The sequence below is a fragment of the Lissotriton helveticus genome, chromosome 8 (assembly GCF_964261635.1).
Source record: "Lissotriton helveticus chromosome 8, aLisHel1.1, whole genome shotgun sequence".
NCBI lineage: Eukaryota > Metazoa > Chordata > Amphibia > Caudata > Salamandridae > Lissotriton > Lissotriton helveticus.
Window position 1 is genome coordinate 838,015,959 of NC_136069.1, and position 27,888 is coordinate 838,043,846.

Below are 27,888 nucleotides of genomic sequence, written 5' to 3' on the forward strand. Positions count from 1 at the left end.
TTACAGGAACAAGGAACAGGAGTCTACTCCCTGTACTTCCTAATACCCAAGAAGGACGGGACATTAAGACCAATTATTGACCTCAGGCCCCTCAACCACTACATGCAATCAGATCATTTTCACATGATCACTTTACAACAAGTACTCCCATTACTAGAAGAGGGAGATTTTCTCTCAACACTAGACCTAAAGGACGCCAATTTTCATGTTCCTATACATCCTGCGCACAGGAAGTATCTAAGATTCGTCATACAAGGACAACACTATCAGTTCAAAGTCCTTCCATTCGGGGTCACAACAGCACCACGAGTGTTTACAAAGTGCTTAGCAGTAGTAGCAGCACATCTCAGAAGACAACAGATACATGTCTTCCCTTACCTCGACGACTGGCTCATAAAAGCAAGATCGTTCAAACAGTGTGTACACACACAAAACAAACGATTCAAACATTACACGACTTAGGGTTTACAATAAACTACACCAAGTCGCACCTAGAGCCTTCTCACGTTCACCAATATCTAGGAGCTACCATACACATTGGCAGCTCTAGCGTATCCCAATCAAGCCAGGATTCAAAGCATTCAGAACTTAGTCTCCCTTTTTCAATGCCAACACTCTCTTCAAGCCAGAGTGTTCATGAAACTAATAGGCACGATGGCGTCTTGCATCTTCATAGTTCCTCACGCAAGACTGCAAATGCGCCCACTACAAGAATGTCTAGCACAACAGTGGAATCGGGCTCAAGGTTGGCTCACAGACCTGGTGTTGGTGGACAGCCGTACATATCGCGCTCTGCAATGGTGGAACACCAAAAACTTGACAAAGGGACGGCCGTTCCTAGACCCTGTTCCACAAATAGTGCTCACGACACATGCATCCCTCACAGGATGGGGAGCTGATCTCTTGCATTATACCACACAAGGCCAATGGAACAGCCAACAAAAACTGTTCCAAATCAATCATTTAGAGTTGCTAGCGATTTTCCTAGCACTCAAAACTTTTCAAGTACAAAACAAAGCTGTTCTAATCCGGACGGACAATATGACAGCTATGTATTATATACAAAAACAGGGGGGGACACACTCTCTGCAACTGTCCCAGCTTGCACAGAAGATTTGGAGATGGGCCATCCCTCAAAACATACACCTGACTGTAGAACACCTTCCAGGAATTCACAATCAGATAGCAGATCTGTTGAGTCGTCAGTCACAACAGATTCACGAATGGGAATTGCACCCACAAGTTCTCCAACCATTCTTCCAAAAGTGGGGGCATCCACAAATAGATCTGTTTGCCACCCACGAAAACGCAAAATGCCCAACCTTGGCCGCCAGGTTTCCACACCCACGATCGGAGGGAAATGCGATATGGATGAACTGGTCAGGCAGATTTGCGTACGCTTTTCCGCCTCTCCCACTCATTCCACTAGTAGTACGCAAGCTCAGACAACAGTCTCTCAAACTAATACTAGTAGCACCCACATGGGCACGTCAGCCGTGGTTCACCACGCTACTAGATCTCTCACTGGTTCCACATCAGAAATTACGGCTCACGCCATCCCTGTTAACACAGAACCATGGAGAAATAAGGCACCCAGAACCAAACCAACTGAATTCGGCAATCTGGCTCCTGAGGTCTTGTTTGGCTAATTAAACTTACCACCAGTCTGTATGAACATAATTAAAGATGCTAGAAGACCCACCACTAGGGCTAAGTGGAAAAGATTTGCAATATACTGTAACAACAATCACATTGATCCATTGGATGTTTCCATCCAAAATATTATTTGCTAACTTCTACACCTACAAAGGTCCAACTTGGCTTATTCTTCCATACGCCTGCATCTAGCAGCAATTGCAGCCTATTTACAAAATAGACAGCATCTATCTTTAGAGTACATGCAATAAAAGCATTTATGGAAGGATTAAAACGAATAATCCCACCTAGGTTACCACCTGCACCAGTATGGAACCTAAACGTGGTCCGTACAAGACTTATGGGTCCCCCTTTTGAGCCTTTACACAAGTGTGAACTGCACTTCCTAACATGGACAACTGCCTTCCTTGTTGCCATCACCTCTCTCAGAAGAGTTAGTGAAATACAAGCATTCACAACAGAAGAACCATTTTTTCAGATACACCCTAACAAAGTGGTTCTTAGACCCAATCCTAAATTCCTGCCAAAAGTGATTACTCCTTTTCACCTTAACCAATCAGTAGAGTTACCAGTGTTTTTTCAAAAAACAGACTCTGTTGCAGAAAGATATAAAACTTCGAATAAATAAATAAAGGGCTTAACACACCTTAGATATTAGAAGAGCTCTTTTATACTATACAGACAGGACTAAATCCTTCAGAAAGACAAAACAACTATTTGTATCTTTCTCTTCCCCACACAAAGGCCATCCCATCTCTAAAGGAGGAATTGCCTGATGGATTGTAAAGTGTATTCAAATATGCTATCAAAAAGCTAAACGTACACTAACAGTTCCTCCTAGAGCGCACTCTACTCGCAAACTAGGAGCCTCTATGGCTTTCTTAGGAAACATACCACTAGAGGACATATGCAAGGCAGCAACATGGTCTACCATACACACCTTCCATAAACACTATTGTGTTGATGAGCAAGCCAAGCAGCAAGCTGCAGTAGGCCAAGCTGTCCTTAAAACACTATTTCAGTATGCTGCAACGGATACAAGCGACCACCGCTAGGGGAGACACTGCTGCACAATCGTTGCTAAGTGTACAATCTGCAGCTCATATGCCTTGAACGGAATATGCTACTTACCAGTATGCATCGGTTCTTGGCATGTAGAGCTGCAGAGTTGTACACGCCCTCCCGCCTCCCCGGAACTTGTATCCGTTCCAGTACTCATCTTAGATGCACACGTATGGACATCTTTTCTCTTTACTTTTACTAACTCCATCATTTCCCATCATGGCGAAAAACAATCTGAGGATGGTGTCGATGACCATGCGCAGTATTGTCCAAGGGAGGAGTCACCTATCTCGTGACTACAAAGACTTCTTCCAAGAAGACAACAACCTGCAATCATCCGAGCCCAACACCAGGTGGCGATCTATTGCTAAGTGTACAACTCTGCAGCTCTACATGTCAAGAACAGATGCATACTGGTAAGTAGCATATTCCTTCTCAGCCTAGGTTGACATATTGAACTTCAAATAGAAAGTAAACCGATCAGCACTGTAATTTGTGTGGTAAAAAGTTAAACATGGTGAAGACATTGAGAAAGTCTTGTTGAATCATTGAAATGCTGGAAAACGTAGACCACAATGATTTTGTACCTTTATGGAGATAAGGGAGTCAAGGATGAAAGAAAATGGGAGGGAATATGAAGACTCCTTGTGTGATCTTCATCTGTTGCTTTTAGAGATTTTGTGGAAGACGTCGAATTCCCTACCCTTGCCAATAGTGGATGGATCGAGCAACTTTCTGCAGTACTATTTGATACTCTGAGATATAAAATGTAATCATTTTATTTTCATTATGTTCGCCTCCAGTACCGCCAACTTTACTTTGGGAGTATCAAGAGATGGTTTAATCACCTGTTGCTAAAAGGAAGCCTTGCATATATTCAGCGGCCTATTTATGTGTTTTTTTTAATAGCCAAAAATAAATTCCGTTTGTTTTGAGATTATTGCGTCTTGTTGTTTCTTGGTGAATATAATGGATACATGGTCCGATTTTACAAGTTTACTTTGTTAATGGAGCAAGAGCTGCAATGTTAAAAAATGTTAATCACATAGGTCTTCTGTGGTTCAAATTTGGCGATAACTTTTTTCGGTATCTTTTTTCTGGAAACAGGTATTTCTTGTAAGGAAAATCTCAGGACCTGATGGTGGACAATTATATGCTATGAAGGTGCTGAAAAAAGCTACACTTAAAGGTATGGGATTGCAACAATTGTAATGTGTAATGCTCAGAGAGTGGCATACGTATGTTCTATAATAGATTAAAACTTAAATATAAGACTGAAACCAAAATATGGAACTTTTAACAAATCTGTCTTTAAAATAGAGACTTCATAAGACGATCAGTGGCAAACCTAATTATCGCTTTAATATGCTAATGTATGCAAAGACAGACCTGCACACGGACTAGTGGGATGGTATCACTTCGCAAAATGCTGCTTTCTGTCTCATGTCGAGAGACATCATAAGGATTTTGGCGGTCCTAGGCCAACCGTATTTTGGGGACCCATATTCAGAACAGCTTTAAACTTATGATCCAATACTAGCTCTCTTGTGCCCTCTTTGGCCGTTTCACTGACAGTGCACAGGTACACTCATTCACATTCTCAGTGTGTTTACATCTAATATTAGGGGATTGTGGTGTGTTTTTTTCTATATTTTAACACCGCAGCAGCTCACTAATATTACTTCAAATAATCTCTGCGACACCCTCCCATTTCCCATAGCAGAGATCCTGTTTTGATCTTTAAAAAAGCTTTTTTTATTGATGTTGCATAAAACATAAACGCACTTTTCCTGTAAAATGTCTGTAATAAACTTTCACACATCACCCACATTCATTTTTTTTTTTTTATGAAAACGATATCTTCAATCTATTTAATAATTATTAAGGTCATCAGGGCAAGACTTTCTGCAGAACAGATCTGCCTCTATCAGGGATCCTCTGAAAGCCTGGGACAGAGCCCACTTTGCCCATGCCTTAAAATGCCTCAGCTCATGTCTGCACCTTTATTCCCCAAGCTTGTGGTTCTGCATGACATCAGCACCGCAGCTTTGAGAGGCACAAAAAGGTAGGTTGCACAGTTACACAAAAATATAGTCTGTGCACAATTGTGGTTTTGAATTTATGCATTCAGGCCTTTGTTATTGGCTTTGCCAATGCTTGTTAATTTTTGAGACCTTGTGTGTGACTTTTATATAAGGTATTTGTTTATGAAAATCTGAAATAAAAACAAAATATGAAAATCAGGCCCATAGTAAACCCCTTATGTGTTGGGATGGTACATTATTGTGGTAGATTGGTGTTCCATTGGAAACATTTGAGGAAGAACACGTTTTTTCTTGTGTGTTTTTCTGGTGAAGTTTAAAATATTCCAGGAAAATCTGATTGGGGCAGCTTTGATATGATGTTTGAAAGGGTTATTGAGTTGAGGGAAAGTGAAACGTATCCGGTTGCTTTCTCTGGTTTATGTTTGCTCTTAAGATTGTGGTACTAGGATGTGTTGTGTGATCACGGATCAGACCGTTTGAGTGGTTGGGGTGCAAATGTTTGTGGAGGAATACTCCGCAGCATTGGAGTTGTTGTGTTTGTTGGGCTCTTCAGGAGTAGTTTTGGTGAGTGAGGTGTAACATGCGGGCAGTTACATTAGAAGAACAGTTGCCTGAGTGATTGTGTCAGGAGTGGAAAGTGTGGCTTGCAGATTTGATTTTGATTTCAAGCAGTTGATTTTGTAGCGTGCATAGGTTTGCCCCCTATTCAGCAGAAGGAACCTGTAATGAAGTAATATGCCTTTTCATATGAATCATGCTTATGGATGGTAAGTTCCTCCTGTGGAGCGTAAGTTTGTGTTATGTTTTGCGGTAGCCTTATTAGACCAGTGGATTGGGTATTAGAGGGAGGCAGAATCTAGAGGGGTGGTGCTGGCTACCAGGTGGGCTTTGATCCTTGATAGGCATGAAATCATTAACATCCCTAGTCATGATACAATCTTTGAAGGCTGTAAGAGCGTCAAATGTTGTGTACGTTGTATGCAGAGGGGTGGATAGTGACCATCCAATTTTTGTTAACTGCGCAGATGGCATTGTAAATAGATGTTATCGGATTCGCAATACTCCTGCATATGGTGTCTGGGCTCTAATCACGACCCCTTGTTTTAACTCCTGTTATTTCATTCAACTAACTGTCATCGGGAAGTGGGATATCAAGTTATTTTTGGCAAGGGTCTGTAAACATATTGAAGCTATTCCATTTCCCCACTTTTCTAAGTAAATCTTCTCCCCAAGTTATTGCTACCCAGGCTATACCTTTAGAGAAGTGGGTTTTCCAAATTGTACATTGGGGCTATGCACTCCCATGTCTTACTACCCACCGTACATTCTTCCACTGTTCAGATGGCTGATAGGACCATCTGTCTGTTTTGCATTCAGAAGTACAGGCCCTTTGGCCACAGAAAGGGTTCTGACCTTGGTACTAGGAACTGGGTGTTATTCCAGCTACCTTCTTATGCAGAAGGTAAACAGAGGCGTAGTTTCTGTTTTGGATCTTCAGCCTCTTAACGCCTTCCTGAAAGGACAAATTCAAGAAGCTCATTCCTGTCCAGGTCCTGTCTTTCCTAGACCCGGGAGACCAGATGGTAGCATTGGATCTGCAAGACACTCATTTCTATATTCCTGTTCTCTAGGCCCGTAGGTGTTACCTGCATTTCATAGTGGTCCAGGAGTATTTTAAGTTTGTGCGGCTTCTTTTTGACCTTACCAGTCCTCTCTGGTGTTTACAAAAGTGCTGGCTGTGGTCTACCTTCGAAGTCAGTGGTACTAACCATCTCCTACCTCGATGACTGGCTGCTGAAGACTGGTGTGCCCCAGGAAGTCACCAGCCACCTCCAGATAAGGCAGAACCTCCTCCTATCATTGGGATTCATGATCACCTTGCGGAAGTTCCACTTTACTCCTTTGCAGACGCTGCCCTTCATCAGAGGTATACAAGATATGAGCCTTTCCTACGGAGTCGAGGCTCCCGGACACTCTGGCTGTGATCCCTATATTTCAGCCTCTGTCCTGGATCTGCAGTGGGACCTAGAGTCCCAGTGGGCACAGCATCGGGGGAATCTGTTGGATTGTATATAGATTTCAGAGGAGACTGTAAAATACCCGCAGTGGTGGTTGTTGAACCACGATTAGATTGATGGCAGAACCCTATCCATGCTCCACCCAAAGTTAACATTGGTGACTGACACATCGCTTCTGGGTTTAAGAGGCAGTCTGGGTGAGTTTGAGATTATTGGCCTCCGATCTCCTGCTGAAACTCCATTCCACATCAATTTGTGAGAGTTTAGGACTATTTGCTTCTTGCTAATCGCCATACTGCCTACAATCAAAGGAGGGCTGGTGTAGGTGCTCACGGACAACACTACCCCCATGTGATACTGCAACAAGTGGGGTGGGGTTATTTTGCTCTGTCAGAAGGATCTGTGCCTCTGAAAGTGGCTGGACCACCAAGGAATTTCCCCGGTGGTAGACTACCTTTTGAGATATCTTAACGCCCGGGCACACCTGCTGATGCTTAACTGATCACAAATGACAATTGCACCTGTAGGTGGCACAGAGTGTCATATCAATGTGTAGAACACTGGCTTGATCTTTTCTCCACTGCCGACAATGTGCAGTGTCAGCACTTTTGTGCTTTGAGTTCCCAAGACGGCTCTCTTAGAGACACCTTCCATCTAGAGTGTGGTCTCAGGATTCCTGTATGCCTTCCCACTGCTGCCTCCCCCGTTGTAAGGTCTGAAGAAGATCTGAAACTACCAGGCCAAATTCATTCAAGTGGCACTTGATTCGGCCAGGAGTGGGTGGTACCCAGAACTCCTGGGCATGAGCATCTGTCCTCTGGTCAAGTTGCCGCTTCAGCAAGATCTTCTCTTGCAACTGGCCTGCACAATTTGCATCTCCATGCTTGGGGATTGAGTTGCAGCAGTTGACCACATTCAACTTTCCTTACAAGGTCATCTTAGCGACATCACTCCACAAAATCAATGTACACCAGTAATTGGGACACATTTGTGGCTTGGTGTAGCACCCGCCATATTGACCCACTGCAAGCATTTTACTGTTTTTTGTTGTTTTTTTTGTTCCAGCCCCACCGAGGACTTTCTTTGGGCACCGTTTAAGGCTTTGTATTGGCTCTTACAGGATTTGTGCGGTTGACTCATCAGCCTTCTTTGTTCAGATCACCTGTTGTGATTACATTTCTTGAGTTTGAACCATTTATTTCCCCCAGTACCCTTTGTGATGTCAAAGTCTGACTTTTAAATTTAATGCTTGCTTTTTTGATGTGCACCACTTTTGAGCCATTGCACAGTTGACCTTTGAGACTTATGATATTAAAAAAAGGTTTTCTCATTGCCATAGTATTGGCTAGGAATGTGAGTAAGCTGCAGGCTTATACAGCATTCTTCCCCGATAAGTTGGTGTTAAGGACCTGAGCTGCTTTTCTGCAAAAAGTGGGCATTTGATGTCAGACGGCTTTTGCTCTTTCAGCATTCTGTGCCTTAACTCCTCCACTAAGGAGGAGGAAACATCTTTTGGATCCCAGAGGGCACTAAGCTGTTCTATTGATTGCACTAAAGCACATTGGCTCCACAACCAACATTGTGGGCTTCTCTAGGGCAAAGAAGGGCAAGTTGGTGCAGAAGCACACCATCTCCCAGTGGATTGTTCTCTGTGTATTGATCTGCTACTCTAACAAAGAACCATCCTCCAGAAGCTTACGGGCTCATTCCAGCTAGGACTGCTACCACTGCACTAGCACATGAAATACCTGTCCTGGGCATTTGCCACATGGGTACTTTGGCATCTGTGCACATATTAACTGAGCACTGATGCTTTGACAGTCCGGTCTGCTAAGGGGCATTTTGCCTGCTTGGTCCTGAAAAACCTTTTGGTTTGAGCCACTACAGACTTGCATTCTCGGGGAGGTACTCCTGTTGTATCTATTCAAAAGGTAAGGAATCTGCAGTTAACAGTATCCATCAGAAGAACAAGTTTCTTACCTTCAGTAATGATTTGTTCGAGGCATATGAGCTGCAGATCCCACGCTATGCATAGATCGCCATCTGGTGTTTGGTACTAATGATTTTTTCGGATCCAAAGGTTCAGTGCCAGTGGATTTCAGTGCCGAATGCACCGATTTGGAACCAGACTTCGGTGTGGACGATGATAGTGGTTTCTCTTTGGGTTTGCCTTTGTTTTCGGTGCCAGGGATGGGATTTAGGTCCTGATGGTAGGCTGGCTTGATCCAGAGTCGCCTGAAGGCTTATGTGTTGACTTCTTTGCCGGGTCCAAAGGCGCGGCGTGGGAAGTTTTGTCCCGGTTTGCACCTAGGCCCGAGAGTGAAGGTGTTACCAAAGTCTTTTTATGAATGGGGGGGAGGGGGTTAACGTCAGTACTTACGACCTGCTGCCCAGGAGTGATGTCTTTAACAACAGAGTTGTGTGCTTCGGAGGCACTACGGTTGCCTTCTTCGATCTGCTCCTGCTCCAGTACATTGATGCCTTCTTGGAAAATATCGTCCGGTATCGATGTCTATGATCGAGCCATAGTTCTTCTAGCCCGACGATCCCGAAATGTTTTCTTGGAGCGGAAAGAGGCACAAGCTGGAATGTCTTTGGCCTTGTGCTTGGGCGAAAGGCAGAGGTTACACACCTCGTGAAGATCAGTGTGTGGAAACTTGGATCCACATTGAGGACAAATTATGAACGGAGTCCTTTCCATGAGCCAAAGGGCCTGATGGTGCAGATAGGCCCGAAGGCCTATGTTGACGACCGGAATAGAAGAACTTAAGTTTGTAGAGATGCGTGTAGAATGGGAAACGCGATAGAAACAATACAGAAAAATGGGTGAAGGATTGCGCGTCGGAAGGTAGAACTGTAACAACACCGAACTGGAGCACGACACACATCCGTGCTCGATGGTGGAAAACAATCTGAAGATGGAGTCGATGCCCATGGAGCCCTCTATCTCGTGACGTCCAAAGACTTTACAATACAACAACCAAGTGCAAACATCTGGGCCCAACACCAGATGGCCATCTATGCATAGTGTGTGAATCTGCAGCTCTACATGCCAAGAACAGATGCATACTTGTAAATAGCAATTTCCTTCTGGTAGATACTCTATCTAACTGCAGATTCTGCACTGACCTTCTTGTCTCTCTATTCTGTTAACTGCGATCTTTTTAATTTAAAAATGTCCTACTCTAGAGATCTGCACATTGGTCATGCCAGTTATGCCAATGGCGCTGCGGCTGAAGGGGCGGACAGCTTTAGAAAGCAACTGATGTCACCATGCACGAGTGGTACTTATATAGCCTGCTCCTCACTTCCAGTAGGAACAATGCCAGTGCAGAGCTACATAATGTCACTTGCCAGCAAGCAGGAGTACTGCTTTATAAGTTTCCAGATTAAGTCTTAAACCCGAGGAATATGCAAATATTATGTAGTCTGCCGTTGAATAGATTCCGCCAGATAGATCATTACTGAAGGTAAGTAACTGATGTATACTAGATCTCCCTGCAGAGTCCTCTCTGTCCTCATTCCTTTTGTTGAGTTAGTGCTAATTTATATTATGTTCCCAAGATCTGCAATTATAATGCTTGTTATAGACCTCATTGTAAAGCTTTTGGTTCCTCTCCCCAGGCCTTGATTGGGTACATTGGTTAGGCACAGAAGAAAATAAGGAATTGATATCCGCACCAGACTGCGCTATATAGGGAGAAAAGTTGACCCATTGTGGTCATGCAAAGCCACAATTAGTCACATGGCACCACCTGACGGGATTAACCAGATATTGGTGTATTAAAATAAAGTCCATATACAGTCTGGCACCTGGAGGATAGTCTTTAAGGTGTGACATATGTAGGAAGGTGTAATATCCACTAGACATATTGTCATCTAAGGCAAGTAACGTTTTGATTAAGTATCAGTCGAGGAGTTTTTGTAAACTTACTAAACAAAAGTTAGTCAATTTTAATGGAGCATTAGTCTGAGTTTGTAACTTGCTTCTTTAGATTACATGTTATGCATACGTCTGTTGTCTAGTGATCAGCACAGAGGTTTGCAAGTTGTTTTTGTTCTAAGAATTCCTTGATCTTGAGATACCTTGTGATTTCTCTTTGAGCCTCTCAATTCACCAGGACAAAGACTCCACCTTAGATTGTTTTTTTTCCACCAATGGGTTTGAATGCTCGTTTCAAGCTCCTGACCCATTATGCTACAACTCATTACTTTACAACGCCTGGCAGTGGAAAGCTAACAGAGAGCAATGAAGGACTCGTGCACCTTTTTGTATATTGCCTGGACCAATTGAGTTTTGTTAAGGACCAGGTTGTATGAGAATTATTCTGGGGAGGTGGTGAAATGTTTTTCCTTCAGGCGATCAAAAACAAGACTTAAAAAAAAAAAAAGACTATTCGGTAAAGGTTGGTGCATTACAGGGCACACGAAAAAAATGCTGCGATAAGATCATTCTGAGTTGGAGCAGTTTGCAGACTGAAGAACCTCGAAGGACTATATTCAGAGGGGAAAGCTCCATTCGGTGTACACCATGGCAAACAAAGTAGTCATGACATTTTTTTCTCAGGGTTCTTTTATCAACCAAAAGACATTTGGGAGTGCGTCTAGCACCAGCTACAAAGACTACCTCAAGAATGACTACACCCCTCACCTGTGCATGAGTATCGACCTTCCGGAGCTCGACTTCTGTTAGAAATAGGGGTCCCTAGTTGGCAGTGGCTTGCATCCTGTCCAAGTAGGGACCCTTATTCTAGTCAGGGTAAGAGTATACACAGCTAAGATAACCCCTGCTCACCCCCTTGGTGGTTTGGCACGAGCAGCCAGGCTTGTCTCGGAGGCAATGTGTAAAGCATTTGTACATGCGAAAACACAGTAACACAGTTGACACCTCACCAGTTTAGAAAAATAACCCACATGTTCGATGCATGTGAGCTGTAGATCACATTCTATGCATACTCCTGTCATCTAGTGCTGGGTCCGGATATTTGCACTTTGTTTTTCATCGAAGAAGTCTTTCCAGTCACGAAGTAGGTGACTCCTCCTTTCAGTGATAGTGCGCATGGGCATTGACTCCATTGTTAGTAGTTTTTTTCCACCATAGGGTTCGGACGTGTATTGCTGCGCTCCGGTTTGACTCCCTTTCTCGGGTTCCCCTCGATGCGCAATCCACTTACCCTCGACGGTATTGTTATTCTAACGCGTTTCCATTCTCTGTGTATCGTATCCTTCCAAAAAATCTTTCGATCAGAAACTTCGTGGAAGGTCGTTGGGCCTAGCCTAGTCAGGCCAGCTTGCAGTCGATGGAACGGACTCCATTTAAATTCTGTCCTCGGTACCACGCCAAGGACCCACGTACCAACATGCACGAAGTGTGCAACTTGGGCCTCCCCCAGGTGCACGACGAGCAAGACTCCGCGTGCAGATCCTTCCAATACAAGAAGATGCTCCGTGACTGTCTGGGTCGACGTAACAAAATGCAACACCACAGCGGCTCTGCACCGGATCTCTTCGGAGAAGATCCTTAGCACAATGTCTTCGACGCTCAAGGAGCCGAGGAAGAACATGTTTGTGTCAGAAGCTGAATCCGACATGAATGAAGAAATCCCACAGGATTAGTGAATCGTGAGTACCGATCCTCCCCTGCCCCGAACTCTACCTCTGCTCAAGAGAAAGGGTCCGGTCCCTCTCCTGCCTTTGGGCCAAGGTCTGCACTGTGACCATGTTTAGAACGCCCCGCCTTCGGGCCTGGCACCAAAACAAATAATAAAGCCGTCCGGTTTGGGATCGAGTCGGCCGCATTCAGGCACCGAGCCGAAACAATCTGCACCGAGACCGAAGCACGCTTTGGTAACAATCCCTCCGTTACCAAAATCATCTTCAGATCCGAACACTTCGGCATGGAAGACATCGGCTCCAAAAATATTGGCACCGAAACAAAAAAACTTTCCTACTCCAACAAAGGAGCATAGTTTCGACAACCCACCTTCAAACCCAGACCCGAACAAAAGGAACCGGTCATCCATCCATTCCAAAACTATACCTATTCACGCAAAATTGCCATTAAAATGCAAACTAGAAACTGAGGACACTTACCACGTTCCTCTTAAGAGAAAACATGTGGGTACTAATCCCTCTCCTCCTCTATCACCTCCTTCCCCATTTAACTCTAATTTGATAACACCCACAAATACACCACCATCACCTGACAACCAGGATGATGGAGATGGGCTAGACGATAATAGTCCTGATCCATGGGACCATTATTATACTGATCCAAACGCAGATAACTATCAAGATTTATACCCTACAAAACCCTCTCCACCTGATGATAATGAAGGGTTCATTGAGTTAATTAATAGGGCTGCTGAATATCATGGAGTTCAGCTTCATAAGGAGTCACTTGAGGAGGATTTTCTCTTTGTAACACTAAACTCTTCACAGAGATCCACTCATATACTGTCTATGCTTAAGGGCATGCTAAAACATGCAGGCGACATTTTTAAAGATCCCATTCGCGCAAGAATTCTCACACCAAGGGTAGATAAAAATATAAATCTGCACCAACAGATCCAGCTTATATCAAGGGTCAATTCCCATTAATTCCTTACTAGTTTCTAATGCTCGTAAACGGGCAAACTCACATATTTCGGGGGATGCCCCTCCTCCAGACAAGACATCTAAACTAATAGATGCCTCTGGAAAAAGAGTAGCTGCACAGGCAGCCAATCACTGGCATATTGCCAAACCCCAGGCTCTCTTAGCTAGATACAACAGAGCGCACTATGATGAATTGGAAGAATTGATCCAATTTCTACCTGAAGAACATAAGGCTAAGGCACACAACCTAATTCAGGAAGGGAAACTAATTTGAAACACTTCTATTAGTTGCGCTTTAGATGCCGCTGCCGCTCGTGCAGTCAACACCAGTGTCTTGCTATGGAGGCACGCCTGGCTTAGAATTTCAGGGTTTAAACCCAAAGTTCAGGCTTCTATCTTAAATTACATTTCGATAAAGAGCATCTCTCTGGTCCTGTGGTAGATACTTCCTTATATAAGATAAAGAAGGACACAGAAGTTGCAAATTCTATGGGAGCCCTACAGTCTCCATCCAATTTGGCTTCTTTTCGCCGCTCCTTCTACAGAGGGGGCTTCAAAGGCATATATACAGGCAACACTTCAACATCATATAAAGGCAACAGTCAGTCACCCTCTTCGAGAGGTTACTGTCCAGGTGGATTTTGAGGCAATACTGGCAAAGGAAGAGATAAAGGTTCACCCCCACCTCCCCCTCAACAAACAGTGACTTGTCTCCTCTTCCCCTCATCATTCCTCATCATTCCTCACCTGTCGGAGGACATCTCTCTCAATTCCTCCCTGTCTGGCATACAAAAAGTTCATAAGGATGGGTCATAGGAATTATCAAACCTGGAGCTTACCAACAATACCCCAAACAATCCTGCACGTTCACTCAAAATGTCACCAGAGCATCTACACCTCCTCAAACAGGAAGTTCACTCTCTTATGCAAAAGAGCCCGTACCTTTACAATATCAAGGATCTGGTGTGTACTCCTAATAATTTCTAATACCCAAAAAGGACTGCTCTCTCAGGCCTACACTAGACCTCAGAGAGTAAATCAATATATTCACTCAGATCACTTTTATACAGTGACACTTCAACAAGTGTGTCTGGTCTACTCTAGACTTAAAGGATACATACGTCCATAGTTGAATACATCCCGCTCATCGCAAATATCTTAGGTTTGTAGTAGCGGGACAACACTACCAGTTCAAAGTGCCTCCATTTGGAGTCACCACTGCTGCCAGAGTATTCACCAAATGCCTGGCAGTAGTTGCTGCTCAACTGCGAAGACAACATATTCATGTCTTCCCATACCTAGATGATTGGCTCATTTACGCCAGTTCTTACCCAAAGTGTCACCAGCACACTCAAATAACAGTACAGTTACTGCACGATCTCTGATTCACAGTAAATGTGTTTAAGTCCCATCTCAACCCTTAAACATGCAACATACTTTAGAGCCACTCTCAATACTCAAATATCTCTAGCCTGTCCCAGTGCAGCCAGAATCTGCAATATTCAGGCTCTAATTTCAGTTTCGGCCCAATCGGTCATTACCAGCTTGAGTATATTTGCAGCTACTGGGAATGGCGGCATCTTGCATCATGATAGTTCCACCATGCAAGACAATGTATCAATCATTGCTGTCTGCTGTGGTGGAATCCACAAAACCTATCCAAAGGGCGGCCCTTCATCAACCCAGTTGCACAGACAGTGCTAACCGCAGACGCACCACTCACTGGTTAGGGAGCTCATCTCCAGACTCGCACAATTCAAGGTTTGTGGAGTCAAAAGCAAAAGTAACTTCATATAGATCTGGAGCTGCTAGCAGTATTTCTAGCGCTCAAAGCCTTTCAGACTCACCTTGCAGGCAAAACTGTCCTGATAAACACTTACAACATGACAGCCAAGTATTCTATACAGATACATGGTGGACACACTCTCTCAAGCTGTCAAGCCTTGCACAAGCCATTTGGAGGTGGGCCATACATCAAAAAATGAATCTCCTGGCTGGTCACGTGCCAGGAGTAAACAATCCAATCTCAGATCTTCTCAGCAGGCAGAAACAACAGATTTACGAGTGGGAACTTCACCCTCAAGTTTTCCTCCCATTCTTTCAAATGTGGGGGTTTCCACAGAGAGTTCTATTCACAACTCGCCATAATGCAAACTGACCAAACTTTGCCTCCAGGTATCCACACCCATTGTTCAAAGGCAATGCACTTTGGATGAACTGGTCAGGGATATTTGCCTTCGCTTTTCCGCCTCTCCCACTCATTCCACTAGTGGTTCAGAAGCTCAGACAAACATCCCTCACACTGATCCTAGTAGCTCTCACATGGGGCTGTCAACCTTGGTTCACTACCCTGTTGGAGCTCTCAGTAGTTCCTCAACAAAAACTACATCTCACACCCAGTCTCCTCACTCAGAGCTATGGAGAGATAAGATATCCACATCCCAAAGATCTCAACCTAGCGATCTGGCACCTGAAATCATAGTTTGGCTATCTGAACCTTCCACCAGACAGTATGAATAGCATTAAAAAGGCCAGAAGGCCTACTAAAAGGGCTTGCTACGCAGCTAAATGGAAGCGGTTTGTTTTATATTGTAATAACAAACCTATCAATCCGCTACATGCTTCTATTCAAAATATAATTTATTATTTACTATACTTACAGCAGTCTGGATTAGTTCACACATCTATATGCTTACATCTTGCTGCAATAGCTGCATACCTTCAAAATAGACAGCATCTGTCCCTTTTCAGAGTACCCGTTATCAAGGCTTTTATGGAAGGACTCAAGAGTTATTGCACCAAGACTTCAACCTGCTCTTGTGTGGAATCTTAACAGACTAATGGGTCCACCCTTCGAGCCATTGCACAAATGTGAACTGCAATTTCTCACTTGAAAAGTTGCCTTCCTCATTGCTATTACATCACTGAGGAGAGTGAATGAGCTTCAGGCACTAACCATAAAGGAAACATTGTGTCAAGTCCACCAAAACAAAATGGTTCTTCGCACTAACCCCAAATTCCTACCCAAGGTGGTATCTGCCTTTCACTTCTATCAATCTTTTGAGTTGCCTGTGTTCTTTCCTCAACCAGATTCAGTGGCAGAATGAGCTCTACACGCATTAGATGTTAAACGAGCTTTATTGTAGTGCATAGAAAGAACAAAACCCTTTCGTGAAACTAAACAGCCCTTTGTGGCTTTTACTCCACCACACAAAGGCGATCCTATTTCTAAGTCTGGTATTACTCTGTGGATAGATAAATGTATTCAAACGTGCTATGCAAAAGCAAAGAGGACATTGCCAATACCCCCTAGAGTGCATTCCACCCGCACACTAGGGGCTACTATGGCTTTCTTAGGAAACATCCCCATAGCGGACATTTGTAAAGCTGCAACATGGCCTACACTGCACACATTCACCAAGCACGATTTTGTAGATGTTAGCAAGACAACAAGCTAATGTAGGCCAGGCAGTACGTGGAACACTCTTTCAGACAACTGCAACAGCTACAGGTTAGCCACCGCTTTGGTAGAATACTACTGTATAGTCTATGCAAAGCATGTGATCTACAGCTCACATGCCTCGAATGGAAAATGTTACTTACCCAGTAATCATCTGTTCTTGGCATGTAGAGCTGTAGATTCACATGTGCCCACCCGCCTCCCCGGGTTCCTATACCTGTTGCAGTTCTCTTACTTTATATACACATGCAAGGACATTTCAATTATACTCTTACTAACTCCATTCTCACCCTCCACGGGAAATCAATCTAACAATGGAGTCGAAGCCCATGTGCACTATCACCGAAAGGAGGAGTCACCTACCTCATGACTGGAAAGACTTCTTAAAAGAAAAACAAAGTGCAAACATCCGGACCCAACACTAGATGGCAGGAGTACGCAAAGCATGTGAATCTACAGCTCTACATGAGAAGAACAGATGCTTACTGGGTAAGTAACATTATACTTATCGGAATAAAATAAGACCAAAAATGACAAAAGTCCAACGTACTCCATTAAAGATATCATTTTTGAAAGGTTCAAAATAGTCCAGTCCATAGAAAACTATGGATGCGTCACTTATCACAAAGTATCTGGGATGCGTCAAAACCAAAGACTAAAACAGTCGCAGGGGAAATGAGGTGCTGGAAAAGCAAAGTGAGTCGATTCCTTACTGCCAGGGAAGGTGATGCGTTGATTCCTTACTGCAGCTCAAGGAAGGTGATGCGTTGGTTTCCTCGCACGCTGCTTCGGTTCCTCACAGCTGGGCTACTTGGATGAAGAATTTGGCACACAGTTGTGATGCATCGAAAATCCGGACGCGCTCGGTCAATGTGGCAGTGGAACAGGCGATGTGTCCATTTCACAGCCATGAAGCAGGTGATACATCGATTTCTTCAGCTGCACAGCAGGGCCTGTGTTTGAGTAGGAATGGGTGCCTCGGGACTCGGGCAGCAGCAGTCTTTCATCCGCACAAAAGGCGCTGTTGATTCTTTGGCCATGCCACGGCAATGCATTGTATTTTCAGTTGCACGGCCGTGCTGCATCAGAATAAACGGGCGAAGAGGTTGGTGCATGGATTTTCTGGCTTCTGTGCAGCAGCGGCTGCCTCCAAGTTCCCAGAAGTGGAATTGGCACCACTTGGCAGGTCAGAACTTCCAGCAGAGGAGTTATGGGGCTGCAGATGGAATCTTTGGCCCTGAGACTTCTTATCAGGAGGCAAGCACACACAAGCCATTGGAGAACCCTGTTTCCAAAGTAATTCACTTATGTTCAGATCATACCCATATTACTACTAACATAACCCCCCCCCCCAGAAACAAATCAAAAGTTGACCATTTGTATCACCTGCATAAAATTCATAAATACATCGAGCTTTATTTCACTTTAAGTCTGCTATCCCTAGCTTCTGCACATGGCCATCGATCCTCTTATCAGCCTGCCCCTTCGGGAGGATCTTCAGTCGCAGCAGCAGGGGGCTGTCCTCCAGCCAAACCTGTCCAGCCTCCACCTCCTTGCATGGAGATTGAGCAGCGACCGTTGACAGCTTTCGACCTTCCTCCTGAAGTCTGGATAGTTATCTTGGCAGCCAGGCGTCCCTCCACCAAAATGGTATTCGCCTGTAGATGGAACAAATGTGTGGCATGTTGTGCAGCAAAGGCTGTGGATCTTCTTTCTGCACCCTTTCAGATGTTCTCCTTTTCATTCTTTCTTTGGCTCAGCAGAGCTCTGCTCTGGGCACTTTATAAGGCTATCTTTCAGCCATTTTGGCTCATCTTCGGCTTCCTGATCAGCCTTCCCTTTTCAAGTCGCCTATTGTAATCCTTTTGTAATGCCCCAGTGGGACTGGAACCTGGTTCTGACCTACCTTATGTGCACTCCTTTCGAGCTACTGCATAACTGTCCTCTCAGACTTTTGACTCTTAAAACTGCCTTTTGGTTGCCATCACCTCTGCTCTCTGAGTGAGTGAGCTTCGGGCTCTTTCTTTCAAACATTTCCTGGCTGTTCATCCAGACAAAGTTGTCCTTCGCACTAGGCCCTCTATCCTTTCCAAAGTGGTTACCTCTTTCCGTGTTGGACAAACCATCACTTTGCCCACTTCCATCCCGCCCCTCAACTTTCTAAAGAAGAGGAGAGGCTCCACTGTCTGGATCCAAAACGTGCTCTTTCCTTCTATCTGGATTTCACAAAGCAATTCCGAGTGGATGACCAGCTCTATGTGGGCTCCAAGAAAGGTCGGGACATGCAAAAGCTGCCTGTCTCTCGATGGGTCGTTCTTTGCATCAAAATCTGTTATTCCTTGGCAAAGAAGGAACCTCTATTGGGGCTGCGCCCCCATTCCACTAGGGAGACAGCAGCCACTACTGTTTTGGTACGTGGAGTCCATCTTCATGACATCTGCCAGGCAGCAACGTGGGCTTCATTGCACACGTTCACCAAACATTACTGCCTGGACCGCCAATTCCGGAGAGACGTCTTCTTTGGCCGTTCAGTTCTCCAGGGCTATCTGGTGTGAACTTAGTTTGCTGACCCATCTCCGGGGTTAGTGTTGCTGGGGTATCTATTCTAAGGTGAGAAATCCTTAATTAATAGTCTCTTTCAGATGAACAAGTTACTTACCTTCAGAAACGATCTATCTGTAAGAGACATATATTAGTATGGATTCCTCACTGCCACCCATCCTCCCCGTTCTGCGGACTGACTTCTAGGGTAAGGGACTCCCTTTCAGGGCCCTAGTTTTTGTGCACCAGTGGTCAGTGACTTGCATGGCTCTGCGCTTCTGGCGTAGAATGTCGTGTAAAGAACTGATGTCAGCATGCAGGGGCGGCGTCTATGTAGATACCGTGATGTCATCTCGGCGATTCCAACACCAGCGACGAATGTGGAGTCGACCGACTCCACCTACTGACACGCCCCGGTACTGCTGAAGAAAAATTCTCCGGATCCTGTCTGACGCCTGGGGTAATTCTAAGGTGAGGAATCCATAAGTAATATGTCTCTTACAGATCTATTCTTACCGAAGTAACTTGTTAGTTAAAATGTCTTTTTGTGTACTCGTAGAGTAATTTATTTAAGTGTTCCTTCACTAATGGTACAAATTATTATTCTACACACACGCAGAGCAACCAGTATCTACAGCTGGTATTTCATAGGTAAATTATGAGGCTGCTAATGCACATTTTGACAAGTCTCCTCTAGAGCATGCCGGACTGCATTGCCTTTTCCTAGCAGGACTTGCCACTGCTATAATATACTTCCTGTTGCACAGTGGCCATCAAATAGTCCTGGCAGTCCGTTCACTGGAGGTTTGCTATATGTTGCAGGCAGTGGTTGCTTTGTTTTTCTCATAATGGAGCTTTCTGCAGTACCGACTAAACACTTATTCACTTAATTTGAGTAGGAAAGCTAAATATGAAAAGTATAATTGTTTTGCTAGTGTGGTTTTAATTATTTATTTTTCACAGTTCGTGATCGAGTTAGAACAAAAATGGAGCGTGATATACTGGTGGAAGTCAATCATCCCTTTATTGTCAAATTGCATTACGGTGAGTGTGTTCTTTGAAACTAAACTACCAAAAGATATGTACAGTAAATATTGTTTCAGAATGATGTAACAAAAATGATATATTTATGTGTAGCATTTTTGCCTTCCTAAAAGTATTTTTTATTGATGTTAATAACTTTTTCCAGTTATACAGCTGTTGACCTGTTTTCTTAAGACCAACATAACGATTACACATTTGTCATTGGTTCTTATACATTAGGCAGGTGGGCCCAGCCTGTTAATTATACATTCCTGTACAGGTCATTTTATGCATATTGTGGTATCCAGTAGTTATGATAACCATTTTAAAGCAAACTTATAACACTGAACAATGCCATTCAGCATTCAATTAGTGTTTGTACTATGTGCTTACTCTCCCCTTCCTCCGCTATGTAGCTTTTCTTCGTATTTGGCGTGCATCATTACCCACATGTATATTTGGTGTATGTTACTATCAAAGTGCAGCATTCACATCAGATTAACCGGGTCTCTGCATCCTCTGCCCTCCCACTGAGTGTGTCTAGTAGGTAGGTGCGCCCAATCCTCAACTAATGTGTACCTGGCAATTTCCTGCTCTCCTCATGTTGCAGAGCGGATTCTTTAGCAATTGTCTATTTTATCCAGTCCAACCCCCCCACCTGCTATGTGGGATCCTCTGGCATTTTCCAGTGCATCACAATTGCCCTCTTGGCCATGATGAGCTCCAGGTCTATGAATCTAGTGTCTGCTTTTTAGGTTGTGGGATTAGTACCCACATACACCTTGGTAATTTTCCTATGTGTGTGCATTCTGTTATGTGCTCTAGGTTTAGAGTGATCTTACTCTAAAAAATCAGCTCTTGTCGGGCAGTTCCATACCAGGTGCAAGAAATTGGCATCTTCTCTCCTTCATCTTGGACACCTTTATCTGTTGTACCTGCTATGCCATTCTGTTTGTGTGGGGTCAGGTGTTTGTAGTGTGGAGATCGTTAAGTAGTGTGTTTATTTGCGTCATGGGTTCTTAGATCCCCGCCTGGTGTACGCTTAACGAGATGCTCCTTTCTTACGGTCAGGCGTTTGTCTAGGGCTTCCTCCCAGGTGTTTCTAGTTTGATCCATGGGTGTCATGAGCATAGAGAGCAGAGCTTCGTAGAGCCATGAGGTTAGTTTGTGTCCCACCTTGAAGGTTACAAGTGTCTGTAGGGCGTTGTTTCGGGGGGTTCTGCTAGTCCAGTCTTCCATGTGGCATGTGTTGCACCAGTTAGTGCCCCATATACAGACCTATTGTTTTCTTAACTATCCTATTCCAGACTCAAAATGCTACTGCCAGCAATTTTGGGCTTTCCACCGCAGCCATCTGTCCACCCAGAGACAGTTCCAAGAGAGGTCCCTCATTCTGTGCCTCCCTAAGGGGGCCCAACCCGGCTCTTAAGTCATCATAAAGCCACTAGGCAACCCATTGTAAGTGCTCAACAGCATAATACAATTCAAGGTCCCGTACTCTCAAATCCCCTCCCTCCATGGGTTTCTGCAGGAGACTAAGCAGGGTTCTCTGGCGTCCCTCATCCCAGATCAGTTTACTCTGCAGCATGGCCGTGCCTCTAAACCAGGACTTGGGTACTCATGTTGGTAGTGTCGCGAAGAAATAAACTCTGGGCAACAACACATTTTTATCAGTTCAACTCTTGCCATTAGGGGGCAGTGCAGTGTGCGCAAGAATTTCACGGTGACTGTAGTGCTGCCCCTTGGTTACTGTCACAAACTTCCTTTTCTTTCTGATACACTTTTAAGTCTTAATATTTAAACATTCTCTGCTCCCATGAAATACCTTATTCGGCCACCATTCATGGGGCTGTTTACAGAGTGGGTGCACAGGGAAAGTGCAGGTCGTGCTCCAGTTCGCAGCCAGTTCCTACACTGCTCAGAGGTCAGTAAGCATTAGTATCCCCCGGGTACTCCTGTGTTTGTATCATGGAACGGTAGCAGGTCTGCGTATAGCGAGAAACTATGCTCTTGCTTCTTCAGCGGGATGTCTCAACACACATCGCAAATTAGGGCAGCAAAGGGCTGCAAAAGGCTCCAGACCAAGAGCAAATAATATGTATGACATGGCACATCCCTGTCTGTTACCCCTTCCTACATCTATCTGGTCGGAAATCTGGTGCACTGTGTGCACTTTAGAACGCGTGCCAGCATACAGAAGCATTACCCACTGTATCCACCTCCCACATAGGTTCATTTTTCTCATGGTGGGCATAAGGTAGGGCCAGTGGACCATGTCAAAAGCTTTGTGTGTCAAGGGAGAGGATCACCGCAGAGGTGTGAATGTCTGGGGTGGATGGAGGGTTTTGAATCTGCATCACCCTGAACAGATGACGTGTATTAAGACTCATTTAGAGTAGGAATTGAGCCATTCTGGTGTGCGTGGGTTAGGGTGCCAATGAATGAGTAGAGCCGACCTGCTAGGCGTTTACTGAGCATTAGTGGTACTTCAACCTTATCCGAACTGTGTTTAAAAATGTAAATGAGCTGTATTGTGCCCAAAGTCTTAACCCTAATGTACAAGTGCCTACGTTTGTAAGCCGGGCCAAGGAACTGTCTGACTATCTTTATTTCTAAGGGTATGGCTGAGTACGTGGATGTGGGGGGCACGGTGGAAAGTGGGTTTAGTGGTCACAACTCTAACAAAGTAGCACATTGTCTGCTGGATAGCTTCCTACCATTTACACGCAAAGGTGCAACCGACCTAACCCCTAAGAACAATGGGCTTGGGTGGCAGGCAGGCTGTTAATATCACCACTCTTTTGATGACCTCTGTAATGGCTAATATCGGCCTGATTCTCTTGTCATTTGTTAATTATTGACCACTAACTGGCAGCAGTGAGACTTTTGAAAATTAAAATTTTTCAGGATTTTTTTTAACCGTTCCTGTGAAAAACATCAAACCTATCCAGGCTGGCTGGTTTGACAGAGAATGCCGGTTCGACAGAGCACGCAGGACAGCCAACCAGTGCTTGTGACTTGCCCATAATCACAGCCCTAAGGATAAGGCTGCCATAGCTAAAGCAAGGCATGACTATAAAACTACCATTAAACGAGCATTTACAATGCAATGGTCTCTGCATTATTATAGGTAGAGCTATTGTTCATTATTTTTTTATTTATTATTTTTATATCATATGTAAATGGCATTGTCATTTACATTGCTAATAGCTTAATCGCTTGCATATGCGAGACCTATTGCATTAGCACCCACACTCAGAGTAAGTAGTAGAGTAGTAGAGGGAGTAGTTGATAGTGAGTAGGAGAGAGTTATTAGTAAAGAGAGTATTAGAGAGCGAGTAAGTATTATATAGTGAGAGAGTGAGTAGTAGAGTCCTAGAGCCACACACATTTACATGCACAGCCACACCTTTACATATGCAAAGTGTATTGCTATTTTTAGTAGTAGAGTGAGTAGTATAGTGACTATTTATGAGTGAGTAATGTTGAGTAGTAAAGAGTGTAGCAGAGTGTGTAGTATAGTATTACAGTAAGTGCTATACATTAGATGCTATTTATTACAGTGAGTAGTAGCGAGTAGTTGATATTGAGTATTACAGTGAGTAGAGAGTGCTATGGAGTCGTATAGTAACTATTTGAGTCAGTATTGGGGGGCGTGGCTAGCTGGCCATGATGGCGGACGGAGTCTGCTAGAGCTCCGGTGCCGCCGGGAAGGAAAGATCCTGTAGGACGCCTCTGAGGGGCAGGGTGCTGACTGGAGGGGGGGACCCCGACTCCGCAGAGCCCCCTGAAGAATCGGTGTAGCTCTGGTGACCCTGGAGGCCGGGATTGTCGAGCTGCCGAACCCGCGGATCCTGAGGTCTGTCCCCATGTGAAAAGCCGGGACCTTGCGTAGAGGACACGCCCGGACCGCTGTGCGCCGGACGTGGAGAAGGCCCGAGACTGCCCCTGCGAGGCCACTCGGGCCCCGTTTTCCGTAACTGCTGGGACGGATTCGGACCGGGCCGCTCACGCACCCACCGGCGTACTGCGCTGATCAGGAGGTGCGCCACACCATGCGTGCTGGATTGACGAAGCGGGACCCGGCCAAGGGCAGCCTGGGTGCCGCGCTGCCTCGGCGGCCCTGGGAGGCGGCCTGGATGACGGCAGAAGGTAGGGGGGCATAGAAGTGCTACGCGGAGGTCAGTCCTGCTCCGCCCCCCCCTGACACGGCCTGGCACAGGCGTCACTGCAGGCGGGTGGGACGGCTGCTGTAGGCCCGCGTGGTGGGCCCTGGGGTACTGCAGACTGCCACAGCCACCCTGCACCGTGTGGAGGCCGCCTGGACCCCTGCTGAGAGACGTCAAGAGGCCTTATCAATCCTAAAGGCAGGGTGCTGGGTTTTATGTGAGTGTGCGCACCTGCATGAGCAGAGCCCCTCTGCAGCCTTCGGAGCCTCTATTCTGGGGTTGTTTGTGATGTAGCCAACCATATACTCTTTAAGTGCATTATTACGTCGCGGTAAATGCTAACTTTAAAACGGCAGCATGGAAACCTGTTGTGTTTGGTGTCAAACATCTTGGAATCATACCTCTGCGCCAGTAACTGGCGGAGGAGGTATGATTCCACCCTCTTAGAGGGAAAAATATGACCACACCGGTACACCCGGTACCAGCTTTCTCGACCCGGGCATCACAAGATGGATGCTCCCAGCCACATACACGCGTCTGCCCTCCTGCTGCTGGTCGAAAGTCTGGCAGGGAGGCTGGACAATAGGTTTCCTGTCACAGGGAGGTGTATCCATCTCCCAGACAGGCTTTAGTGTATTGGGGCTGGATAGGTGCACTCCAAGAGTGCTGTGATGTCTGGACTGGGGGCACATTTGGTGTCCCTGTGCATATTCCAGCTCAAACCGGTTGCAGGGGCTATCAGCCCCTGCTCTGGTGCGAAACTGGACAAAGGATATGGGTGTAGCCACCCCTCTGTCCTGACCCTCCCATAGGTGGGTCCCCAGAGTTTTCCCACCCTTTCCTTGGGTTTAAAGTAGGAACCCCTGGCTACAGGACTTCAGATATTACCTGGACTAAACTCTGTTACAGAAATCAAGTACTTCGACGATCTGCACGACGCTGTACGAATGAAGAATCTCCCTTGGAGTTTAGGAGTTACTCCCCTGCTAAGCTGTACCAAAGACTCATCTGACCTGTTTGCAACTCTGAAGCTCCTGAGGACTCCGAAGACTTTTGCAATACAGGAGGTGGGTTTCCAAGTTTCCCCGAGGTCGACTAGTGTGTTCATCAAACCTAAGACCCGTATCCCTCTTGGGGACAGTGCAACCTGAACACCTTGGAGTTTAAGGCCTACCTATTGTCCATCAAGCTAAGGCTGGTTCAGGTTCTCATGGACAACACCACCACCATGTGGTATTACAACAAGCAGGGCGGAGTAGGGTCCTGGGTCCTCTGCAAAAAGATGCTGTCCTCTGCCGTTGGTTGGAGCATCAGGACATCTACTTCATCAACCACCTGGCAGAATCTTTAAAAAACAGTTTATGAGCTCAGCCGGTTGCACTTTACAGGTAACAAATGATGGTTGCACTTGGAGATGGTGTAGGGCATCTTCCGACAGTGTGGTGAACCCTGGCTGGACATTTTCGCCACAGTCTAGCACGCGGTGTCAACTTTTGATTGTAGGAGTTCCAAAGAACGCTGTCTGTAGGGGACGCATTTTAGTTAGAATGGAGCACAGGACTCCTGTATGCCTTTCTGCCTCTCCTGGCCTAAGTTCAGGTACGGCCAGGCTCAAGTCATCCTAGTGACTCAGGACTCTGCCAAGAGAGTGTTGCACTTTGGAGGACAGATTTTCATGCCCTGAAGGTCAATCAGGCCTCCACGTAGGGAAGATTTTCTATTGTAGCAGCAGGGCCGGGTTCAGCACCAAAACCTGCACACTCAACATCCCCATGTAATCAGATGGAGTGGCAGCAGTTGACAGCATTGGACTTTTTCCTGAGTTGTGACTATTATACTTTTGGCCAGTCGTCACTTTACAGAGTCCATTTACTCCAGGCACTGGGGCAAATTAGTGGCCTGTTTTGGAGTCCGCAAACAAACCCCTTACACGCCAAACTGTCATATGGTTAATTGCTTTTGTCTTTGGCCCAGCAAGGCTTTGCAGTGGGCACTATTAGGATTATTTGTAAGCCATTTTGGCCATGTTGTGTTTTCCAGATCAACTTTCCGAATTGAAATTACCTGTCGTGATGAGGTTTATAAAGGGTTTGACACACGTGCCCTCCCTAACTGTTTGATGCATCAGTAGGAGCCTGCCATTCCATATGTGGACCCCCTTCAAGCCAATCCACTGTTGATTGTTGCGCCGTGTAACTCACAAAACAGTCTTCCTCATTGTGATCACTTCAGGTTGTTGCATGAGGAAACTCCGGCTTTCTCGCTGCAGCACCCCTAAACCATCTTTTTTTGCAAGACAAATTGGCGTTGAGGACTAGGGTGACCTTTCTGCTAAAAGTTGTGACTCCTTTTCATGTTGGGACGGCCCATTGGGCAGTCAATTGCTTTTCCAACATTCTTTGCCCCACCTGGCCCCTTTAAAGAGAGCTAAGACTTTATTGGCTGGACCGTAAAAGAGCCTTAAGCTTTAACATAGATCGCACCAAAGACCAGCTGATGTACGATCAGCTTTTTATGGGCAAAGAAAGGCTAGGTAGTGCAGAAAAAGACTTGGTGTGTTATATCATCTGCTTTAAGATATACTATGCATAGGCCAAGAAGCAGCCTTGCTAGAACCGAAGGCTGTTTCCACAATTGCATGGTTGCTGCACTGCATTTGGCATGCAGAGTACCTATTCTTGACGTCTATCAGACTGCGAAGTGTATGTTAGTACACACATTCACAAAGTGTTACAACCATGACAGCCAGGTCCATCGGTATGGGAATTTCATCCATTCTGTCCTGCAAGACTTTTTGGTTTCAGCCCTCTCCACAGACTCTTCTTCCACCTGTGGTAGGTACTTCTTTGGTATCTATTCTAAGGTGAGGAATCTGTTGGAAGAATAAATTACTTGCATTCAGTGGCGCTTTTTCTCTTTCTGCAGTCTATCTACAGAGTCCTCACCTCCCTCCCACTTCTGATGAGTGGCCTCCTTTTTATCATCTGAAAAAGTCACAAATTGGAGATCGGCACACTGCTACATCCAGTTATTCATGCTCTTCATCCAAGGGTATGGAAGGAGTCTAGTTAGAAACTGATGTCTGCTCGCAGAGGTGGTGCTTATATGCACCTCTTCTCTGTCACTTTCTGGGGTGGAGCAATTTAAACGCAGAGCTGCATGCCGCCACCTAGAGGCTCACGGAAGCATTGCTGTGAAAACCTCTAAAATCCAGTCTGGCACCAGAGCAAAATTCTAAAGGTGAGTAATCTGAGGTTGGATAGAGTATCCATCAGAAAGATTGTTACCAAAGGTAAGTAACGTCTTCTAAACTTTTA

General features: G+C 45.2%; 1 protein-coding gene across 3 annotated transcripts in view; it reads left to right on the plus strand.

Annotated features, from left to right (window-relative positions):
* RPS6KA3 (ribosomal protein S6 kinase A3) overlaps positions 1–27,888 on the plus strand; it is a 698,725-nt gene that overhangs the window by 199,930 nt on the left and 470,907 nt on the right. For all 3 annotated transcript variants that reach the window (XM_078657643.1, XM_078657644.1, XM_078657645.1), the window contains 2 exons: positions 3,826–3,907; positions 20,343–20,423. In XM_078657643.1, the coding sequence (XP_078513769.1) occupies positions 3,826–3,907; positions 20,343–20,423 (163 nt within the window). The remainder of the gene's footprint in view (positions 1–3,825; positions 3,908–20,342; positions 20,424–27,888) is intronic.